We start from the raw sequence: 9,948 nt of genomic DNA, 5'->3' as shown, positions 1-9,948 counted from the left end.
TCACTGTAATCGTCATTTTGGTTAATTACTGGAAGATGGCAGTTCCGGCCAAAAGCAATTGTTACTTTTTAATAGTATTGTGTGTGACTAATTAATGTTTACTATTCTAGTCTTTCATTTTGGTTTTGATCATAGATGACTAAAAATGGCGATTACAGTGACCAATAGACGAAAAGCATTTTTAATGTAGGACAGCATGTATGCTACCAGGCACATGCTAACTTTCTGTGGTTGCGATGTGAAGGTGATGTTCTTCAAATGACCATTATGGGATGTTTATGAGTAGATATCAAGTCCAGACTATGCTAACTTTTTTCTTCATTCTGTTTTTCCACTTAAATAGCTGTATTAATCCAACAAGCCACAGAGCCATAATGTGGCATACCATCCTTTTTGAGAGGTGAATATTATTGAATAAAAATGGCTGACAGAAGTGGGAAGACTGTTCCAGGACAAGTGTATATTGAAGTGGAATATGATTATGAATATGAAGCAAAGGACAGAAAGATTGTGATAAAACAAGGGGAGCGGTATATCTTGGTGAAAAAGACCAACGATGACTGGTGGCAGGTCAAACCAGACGAGAATTCCAAAGCGTTTTATGTGCCAGCCCAGTATGTTAAGGAGGTCACCCGCAAAGCTCTAATGCCACCTATTAAACCGGCAGTTGGACTGCCAAATAGTTCTATGAAAATGATACAGAGTCTGCATCTTCAGAGATCGACAGAAAATGTCAACAAATTGCCTGAGCTTTCAAGTTTTGGAAAGCCGTCGTTGTCTGTTCAAGGAACAGGACTTATCCGTGATGCCAATCAGAATTTTGGACCCAGTTATAATCCAGTTCAGACTCTCAACCTAAGCCTGGACCTGACCCACAATAACGGAAAGTTTAGCAATGACTCACATTCTCCTAAAGTTACCAGCCAGAATAGGACACGCTTATTTGGTCACTTTCCTGGTCCGGAGTTCTTGGACATAGAGAAAACTAGCTTCACCCAGGAACAGTCTTGTGATTCAGCAGGAGAAGTCTCAGAAAGAATCCATCAAGATTCTGAATCCGGTGATGAACTTAGCAGCAGCTCCACTGAGCAGATAAGGGTAAGATTAAAAATAGAATGATAAAACACTTGTACCACTTTAATAAAAAGATCATAGATTTATTTATTTATTTATTTTGCCGTAGGACAGAGGTGCTTGCCTGAGAGAGACAGAAAAAGAGTGGGAAAGTGAGAAATCACCCCCTAGGGAGGATGGCCACACTGCCTTTCCTTCTCTTCCATTCTCCTCTTGGGATTTTGGGCACACACATACACCCCGTGTGGTTTTTCAAGCTGCCAGGTCTGAGACTTGAACTGTACTTGGCCATGTGGGAGTCTAGCACCTTAACCACTACGACACCTGCTGGCCCCCTACATTTTCTTTTTATTAAAATCGTTCTAAGAGTTAAGAGTTGTTTGCATTGCTTTGTATTTTCAGAGTACCTAGGTTCTAACCTGATTTAAAGACCTAGGAAATATGTAAAATATCTCTTAGGGTTTTTAAAGGGTGACTGTTTTTCATAATTCTTCCTGTACCTTTATAGAAAAATACAAAGGTTCAATTGTGGAAAAGTTTTGTCATCTCTGTCTTGCTAGTTGTACTTAAGGCCCAAATAAGTCACTTAATTTACCTAGTGATTATACCTTTTTAAATTTTTATTTTATTTTTTTGATGTAGGGCATGTGTACTCAAGACAGGGAGACAGAAGGAGAGGGAGAGAAAGGGAAAGTGAGAAATCACTCCCCAAGGAGGATGGCCATGCCACAGTTTCTTCTCCTCCAGTCTCCTCTTGAAATTCTGGGTCAGGTCTGGGATTCGAACCTCAGTTGACTATGTAAGAATCTATCGATGTAACCATTATGCCATCTGTTTTAGTACTTTTAACTTGCCAGAAAGTGCATGAACTTGCCGGAGAGAGAGCAGGGGGAGAGAGAAAGCAAGAATGCACCCTGCCTTCCCTTATGGAGAATTGTCATGCTGCAACCCCTTCTCCATTTCTCCCTCCTTATGCACACATGTGCCCAGTGTGTTTTTCAAGCTACTGGGTCTGGGACCCAAACTATGATTTCTGTTTGCTATGATTTACATAATGGTTTATTCTCCAAAGGGTCAAGTTCTGGAAACTTGGTCCCCAATTGTTTGGGGAAGTACTGAGACCTTTAAGAGGTGAGACTTAATGGGAGAGCACCGTCCAGTCAACTTGGGAGATTGGGAGGGACAAACAGAAAGTGGGGAATTCAGTTTCTTCTCTTTCTGTATAAGCACTGTCCTGTCTGCTCCTGTAGGCCATTTCGTGATGGAGCACTGGAGGCAGCCTCATGCCGGCCCCATGCTTCTGGGCTTTCCAGCTTTCAGAATCATAAGTCAAATAAACATCTGTTCTTCATAAATCACCCAGTCAGAGATAGATGTTCAATAACACAATGCCGAACTAACGCACTAGCTTTCAAACTGGCTTTACTATTTTTTTTAACAATGAATGGGAGTTACTGTTGCTACACATCTCCATCAGCATTTGGTTTTACAGTTTTTTTATTTCAGCCATTCTAGTCAACATATCTCATTTTTGTTTTATATTTACTTTTCAAAATTTTATTTTTAATTTATTCTGAACACGTGTAAGAGAGGATCTCTCTCTCTTTTTTTTTTTTTTTGGAGAGGTTTTTGCTCTCCGAAACACTTGCCAGAAAGAGAGAGAGACAGAAAGCAAGAAATAACCTCACCGGGGTGGGGGGTTGGGGTGGGGATGGCCATGCCACAATCCCATCTCCATTCTTCTCTCGGGATCTTGGGCACGCACGCACATGTGCCTGGCGTGAGTTTAAGCCACCGGATCTGGGACTTGAACCGCAGTCGACTACATGGGAGTCCAGCGACGTAGCCGTTACGCCAACTGCTGATCCCGTGAGAGAGAATCTCTAGCAAGGTCCTGATATACAGGTCTCGATGCTGTCCTTCAGCCAGCCTGGGATGATGGGCAGGTATGTGCCTATACAGTCAGGGAGGTCTCTGGATGTGAACTGGGAACTTCCCATGTGAGATTGCCTCATAGGCGTATGTTTTATCTCTGTGCCACAGTCTGGCTGGCTCATCGTGTTGGTGTTTGTCCTTGTCATCCTTACACAGGCTTATTTACATTTACCATCTTTCTATCTTGGTGAAATGTCTGTTGAGATCTTTTGCTCAATTTTTACTCGGGTTGTTTCTTATTGTTGAATTATTGGAGTACCTTGTACATTTTGTAAGCAAATCCTTCGTCAGATATAAGTTTTACAAATCGGTTCTTCCAGTCTGTGGCTTTTTCTTCTCTTAATGTGTGTTTCACAGATTAAAATTTGCCAGAGGGGATATGGACTCCAGTGCAGTCAGTGGAGCACCACTGTGAGGTACTGGAGCCACATGGGCATATGGGACGTTGTGGGAGAGACGGAGAGTACTCCCCAGTGGGGTGTGGTCACGCTGCAATCCATTTTCCTCCATTTCTATATCTTATCAGAATTTTGAGCATGTGCACACATGTGCTTGATGTGTTTTTCTCTTTTTTTGGTATTTTTTTAAATTTAACTTTATTATTTATTTATTTATTTTAATGTGACCAGAGAGGGACAGAGAGAGAGAGAGGACATAGAGGGAAAGTGAGAAAGCAAGCCACCAGGTCTGGGATTCGAACTGCAGTTGGCCACATGGGAGTCCAGCACCCTTAACCACCACCTGCTGGCCCCCTTGATGTATTTTTCAAGCCACTGGGGACAGGTGTTAAACCATGTGGCCAGCCGTGTGGGATCTGACTCCCTTAACCACCAGGACATGTAGCTGGCCCCAGAAAATTTTAATTTTAGTCAAGTTCCAAACTTAATAAGTATTTCTCTCATGGATGATTTTTTACTGTTGTATCTAAAAAAATCATTGCCACACATAAGGTCACCTAGATATTTCTTTTCATTTCTCTTCTAGAATTTTTATAGTCTTGCATTTTGTATCTCAGTATGATCTGTTTCGAGTTAATTTTTGTGGAAGATGTTAGGTCTTTGTCTAAGTTCTTACATGTGCATGTATACATCCAGCCATTCAGTAGTTACACTATTTGCTGAAAGACTTTTCCTTTACCATTGATTTGCCTTTGCTCCTTTGTCAGAGATCAGTTGACGGAGTCTCCGTGAGTGTATTTCGGGGCCCTCTGTTCTGTTCCATTGATCTATGTGCCGTTCTTCTCCTTATACCACACTGTCTGGGTTAATGTAGCTTTCATACTAAGTCTTAAAATTAAATAATGTCTTCCAACTTTGTTCTACTTCAGTATCTTGTTGCTGTTCTAGGTTTTTTGCCTTTTCATATAGAGCTTAAATTCAGTTTTATTATATTTATAAAATTGTTTTAATTTCTTTAATTGGAATTGAGTTAAATCTATAGCTCAATTTGTAAAGAATTGGATCTTTTGGGGCCGGCAGGGGGTGTTGTAGTTAAGGGCATTGGATTCCCACATGACCGACCATGGATCGAGTCCCAGACCTGGCGACTTGCTTTCTCACTGTCCTTTTCTCTCTCTTCCTCTCTTAGGTCAAATTAAAAATAATAATAATAACAATAACAAATGGAATCAAATCATTCTTAAAAAAAAAGAATTGATTCTTTATAAGGAAATTATTATTTATTTTTAGTTTGATCAGAGAGACAGAGAGAAAGACGGGGAGGGAAAGTGGGAAAGTGAGAAACCAAGCCACTAGGTCTGGGATGTGAACCATGGTCGGCCATGTAGGGGTCCAACACCTTAATCACAATGCCATCTTCTGCCCTAAGAATTGACTCATAACATTATTGAGTCTTCTAATTCATGGACAAAGTCTATGTCTTCTTCTTCTTCTTCTTTTTTTTTTTTTTTTTTTTTTAGATGCTTTAGTTTTTATTTTTTTTTTTTTTTTTTAGATGCTTTAGTTTTTATTTTTTTTTTTTTTTTTTAGATGCTTTAGTTTTTATTTTTTTTTTTTTTTTTTAGATGCTTTAGTTTTTATTTTTTTTTTTTTTTTTTAGATGCTTTAGTTTTTATTTTTTTTTTTTTTTTTTAGATGCTTTAGTTTTTATTTTTTTTTTTTTTTTTTAGATGCTTTAGTTTTTATTTTTTTTTTTTTTTTTTAGATGCTTTAGTTTTTATTTTTTTTTTTTTTTTTTAGATGCTTTAGTTTTTATTTTTTTTTTTTTTTTTTTTTTTAACCAGAGTTGCAAAGTTTTTTTTATCTTTTCTGTAGTTTTAGAAGTTTTTGCCATAGGGCTTGTGCCCTCTTACTCAAGAGAGACAGTGACAGAGGAAGAGAAATCACCACAGGCCGCTCTACAATCCCTTCGCCTCCAAGGCCATACCATAGCCCCTTCTCCTCCATTCTTCTTCTAGGATTTTGGGCACATATGTACACATGATTTTCAAGCCATCAGGTCTGGGACTCAAACTGTGATCTGCCATGAGGGAGCCTAGTGCTTAACCACTGCATCACCTGCGGGCCCTGTTGAACTTTTAAGTTTTTAATTTATTTAAGAGAGATTTTTGCCATAGGGTATGCACGCTCTCTGGAGAGACAGAGCGGTAGAGACAGTGAGAGGGAAAGTGAGAAATACCTCCCTTCCCTAGATGGCCAGGCTGCCATCCCTTCTTTGTTCTCCTTTCAGGATTTTTGGCATGTGTGTGTGCCTGGTGTGAGTTTCATGCTGCTGGGTCCAGGACTTGAACCGTGGTCAGCCATGTGGGAGTCCAGCAAAATAACCATTACACCATCTGCTGGCCCCAGTAAATACTTCTTTTAAAAAAAAAAAAAAAAAAAAAAAAAGATCTTGGCTTTTTAAAATTTATTTAAGGTTTTTGTCATAGGGCATGTGTGCTTGCCAGAGAGAGGCTAAGAATTAGAGATAGGGAGAGAGGAAAGTGAGAAATCCCCCTCCTCCTCCTGTGAGGGTCACACTTCGATCCCTTCTCTTCCATTTCCTCCTGGGATTTTGGTCATGAATGCACATGCACCCAATGTGATTTTCAAGCCACCAGGTCCGGGACTTAAAACTGTGGTTTGGCATGTGGGAATCCAGCACCTTAACCACTGCATCCTCTTGGCCCATTTTCCAGTTGGCCTTCCCAATTTTTATTACGAATTTAGAAAATTTTTAAAAATATGGTTTAGATTGAAGTTCTTTATTAAATATGTGGTTTGCAAACATTTCCCCCAATTCTGTGGTCATTTTGTCATTCTTTTCAATCTGTCTTTTTAATCACAATTCTTCTTAATTTTAAGTAACTGCAATTTGTTTATTTTTTGTTGTTCATGCTTTTAAGTGTCATATCTAAAAATTCATTGTTAAATCTGAAGTCATGATGATTTGCTTCTGTGCATGCTAATGTATGGTGTAAAGTTAGGGTCCAGTTTTTTTTTTCCCCTTTGCATGTAGCTGTCTCGTTGTCCCAGCACCATTTGTTGAAAAGATTCTTTCTTACCTCGTTAAATGGTCTTAGTACCCATTTTGAAAATCACTTGACCAGGGAACCAGCAGTTAGCGTAATGGCTATGTCGCTGAATTCCCACGTAGTCGACCGCGGTTCACGTCCCGGACCTGGTGACTTAAAACTCATGCCGGGCGTGGGTGCGTTCGTGCCTAAGGTTCTGAGAGGAGAATGGAGGAGAAGGGATTGCGGCATGACCATCCCCCCTGGGGGGGGATTTCTCGCTTTCTGTCTCTATGTCTGTCTCTGTCTGTCTGGCGAGCACACGCACCCTATAGTGAAAAACCTCTCAAAAAAAAAAAAATCACTTGACCATAGACACATTGATATGTTTCTAAACTTTTTTTTTAGAATTATTTATTATCATAATTTTTCAATTTTAACGAGAGAGAGAGAGAGGGAGAGGGAGAGAGAGGAAACAAGCCACCAAGTCCAAGACTTGAACCACGGTACACCATGTGGGAGTCAAGCTCCTCCAACTACCATGCCACCTGCCGGCCCCAGATATGTTTCTAAACTCTTAAGTTATGGTCCATTGATCTTTATGTCTATCTGTATGCCTGTCCTAGACTTTTTCATTTAGTCATAGTTTTTAGTGAGTTTTAAAATTTAGAGAGTTACTTCTCCTCCTTTGCTGTTTTTTTTCCTTTTTAACAGATTTGTCAGAGGGCGTGTATACTCACAGGATGGGGAGAGAGAGGGAAAGGGAGAAGGCACCTCCACAGTGGGAGATGGTCCTTCTGAAATCTCCCTTTCTTACTTCCTCAGGATTTTGGCCATGCATACACATGTGCCATGCATGTTTTTCAAGCCACCAGGTCCAGTACTTGAGCCATGTAATTGGCTGTGTGGGACATGGTTGCCTTAACCACCACTCCGTCAGCTGCCCATGATTGTTATTTTTTGAGTATTAATCTATTCTGTGTACTTTGCAGTTCCATATGAAGTTTATAGTCATCTTGTCAGTTTCTACAAAGAAACCAGCTGGAATTCTGATAGAGATTTCCTTCTGCCTGTAGATCAATTTGGAGAGTAATGTCATGTTAACAGCATTAATTTAAAACATTTTTTTCTAAAGATTTTTTATCTGCTATAGAGTGTGTTGTACTCATCAGAGAGGTAGAGAGACAGAAAGCAAGCCATCCCTCATGGGTGATGGCTGTGCCACAGTCCATTCTCTTCCATTCTCTTGGGATTTTGGGTATGCATGCACACGTGCCCAGGGTGTTTCAAGCTGCCAGGTCTGATTCATACTGTGGTTGGCCACTTAGCAGTCCAGTGCCTTAACCACTGTGCCACCTGCTGGTCCAGCATTAACTTATTATTATTATTTTTGTTTTTGAGAGTTTTTTGCTATAGGGTGCGTGCACTTGCCAAAAAGACAGAGAGACACAGAGAGACAGAAAGCGAGAAATCACCCTCCAGGGGGGATGGCCACACCACAATCCCTTCTCCTCCATTCTCCTCTTGGGATCTTGGGCATGCACACACACGCACCTGGTGTGAGTTTTAAGCCACCGGGTCTGGGATTAGAACCATGGTGGACTACGTGGGAGTCTAGCGACAGCCATTACGCTAACTGCTGGTCCCTTTCTTGCAACATTTTAACTATTTCAGCCCATTCTCATTTTATTTGTTTGGTTTCTAATGAGAATTATGTTGTAATTCTTACCTTGTTTTGCTATACTTAAGATGTTTTTTCCCCCGGCTTCATTCAAAATTTTTTTTCCTTCTCTTTGGTTTTCTCCAGTTCGAGCCTTGGTATGTCTATGTGTAGGTGTTTTGGTATTTTTCCTGCTTTCAGTCTTGGGAAGTTTCTTCTGGCAATCTTCAGGCTCACTGATTCTTTCCCCAGCTGGATCCAGTCAACTGATCAAAGGTTTTATGACTTTTTTTTTTTTTTAAATTTTCCAGAGAGTGCATGTGCTGGCCAGAGAACGACAGACAGAGGAAAGTGAGAAAGCACACCCTGCGCCACAGGGAATGGTCATGCTGCAGTCTCTTCTCCATTTCGCCCTCCTTTTAGGAGGGACACACGCACATGTGCTTGGTGTATTTTTCAAGCCTCCGGGTCCAAGATTCAAACTACACAGTTGCCATGTGGGATCCAGCCACCTTACCACCCTGCCACTGCTGGCTCCAAAGGCATTTTCTATATCTGTTAATACTGTTTTGATTTCCAACATTTATTCTTAAAGTTCTTTAATTTATCTGAGAAATTAATGATAGAGTGCATGTGTATACAAAGAGGCGGAGAGCATCCTCCAGGGGGTCTGATCAGGCCACGGTCCCTTTCCTGCAGTCCTCTAGCTGTGAGAGCCTGGACCTCATGCATATGCCGAGCGTGTTTGCGACTGACTAGGTCAGGGGTTGCCACAGCGGCTGCCGTGTGGGATCCAGCTTCTTTCTCTTCAGTAGTACCTACCTTACCACTGTGCCACGAGGCTGGGCCCCCATTACCGAGACCTTCTATTTATATTTGTGGAGACCTTCTGTTTTCTCATTAGTTTCAAGTAAGATTGTAATTTCTTACTGATGCATTTTCCTGATGGCTGCTTTAAAGTCTGTATCAGATAATTAGAACATCTCTGTCACCTTGGTGTTAGCTTGTATTGATTGTCTTTTTTAATTCATTTTGAGATAGCCTGGTTCTTAATATGATTTATTTTTGATTAAAATACAGGCTTTCCTGTTATGTTATGGAGCTCTGGATTTTATTTAACCTAATAATGTAGCTGTCTTGCTCTGACCATGCTCCTCCTGCCAAGCAGGAGCTACTGTTTTGTTTCTGTTTGATGTGGGGAGGACCTTTCCTGACACTGGTGAAGGCTGTTTTTTCATAACTCTTGGAAGAGAGTAGTAGTCCTGACTCCCCACTAAATCTTCTCTGGTTCTCGCTTGGGAGGTGTTGAAGCGCCTTGTTATGTGACCATGCGACCTCCACTGGTATCATGGGCAAAGCAATGGCCTCATTGCTGCTTGGGTGGTGGTCAAGCTTCTGGATCTCCCATGGGTTTCCTTTGACACTGCCCTAATGGGGAAAGAGGGCTCCTCTTTACTGCCAAATTAGAGTAGGAGTCCAGGCTCCCCAGTGTCGTCTCCACTGGCACTGTGTGTGCTTAGGGGACAGGGACAGGTGTGGAGCATTTTACTCTCTGGCAGTGAGTGATATGGTTCTTCATCTACCTTTTTTTTTTTTTCCCTTTGGATTTATTTTTTTACATTAATTCACTATACATCATTACAGCATACAAATGAATTTTCCATCCAAAATACACTGTATATTGGCTCAATCAAGCACATCAACATACATGTTATCAGCAAATAATTTTCCATTTCTTATGTCTTGTATACTTTGTGCTTTTTTTTTCCATCCTTGATTCCCTATCCCTCACCCTCTGCCATGTCCCACCCTCCTCCCACACTGTCTC

At 40.8% G+C, this 9,948-nt stretch overlaps 1 protein-coding gene across 4 annotated transcripts in view; it reads left to right on the top strand.

The window, feature by feature from the left end:
* The first annotated feature begins 415 nt into the window (after positions 1–415).
* ARHGAP12 (Rho GTPase activating protein 12) overlaps positions 416–9,948 on the top strand; it is a 119,070-nt gene continuing 109,537 nt past the window's right edge. For all 4 annotated transcript variants that reach the window (XM_006158279.3, XM_006158278.3, XM_006158277.3 and 1 more), the window contains exon 1: positions 416–1,098. In XM_006158279.3, the coding sequence (XP_006158341.1) occupies positions 421–1,098 (678 nt within the window). In that variant the 5' untranslated portion in view covers positions 416–420. The remainder of the gene's footprint in view (positions 1,099–9,948) is intronic.

The sequence above is a fragment of the Tupaia chinensis genome, unplaced genomic scaffold, assembly GCF_000334495.1.
Source record: "Tupaia chinensis unplaced genomic scaffold, TupChi_1.0 Scaffold000578_2, whole genome shotgun sequence".
Classification (NCBI taxonomy): domain Eukaryota; kingdom Metazoa; phylum Chordata; class Mammalia; order Scandentia; family Tupaiidae; genus Tupaia; species Tupaia belangeri.
Note: the sequence above shows the minus strand (reverse complement) of the source record. Positions and strands in the feature narration are given on the sequence as shown.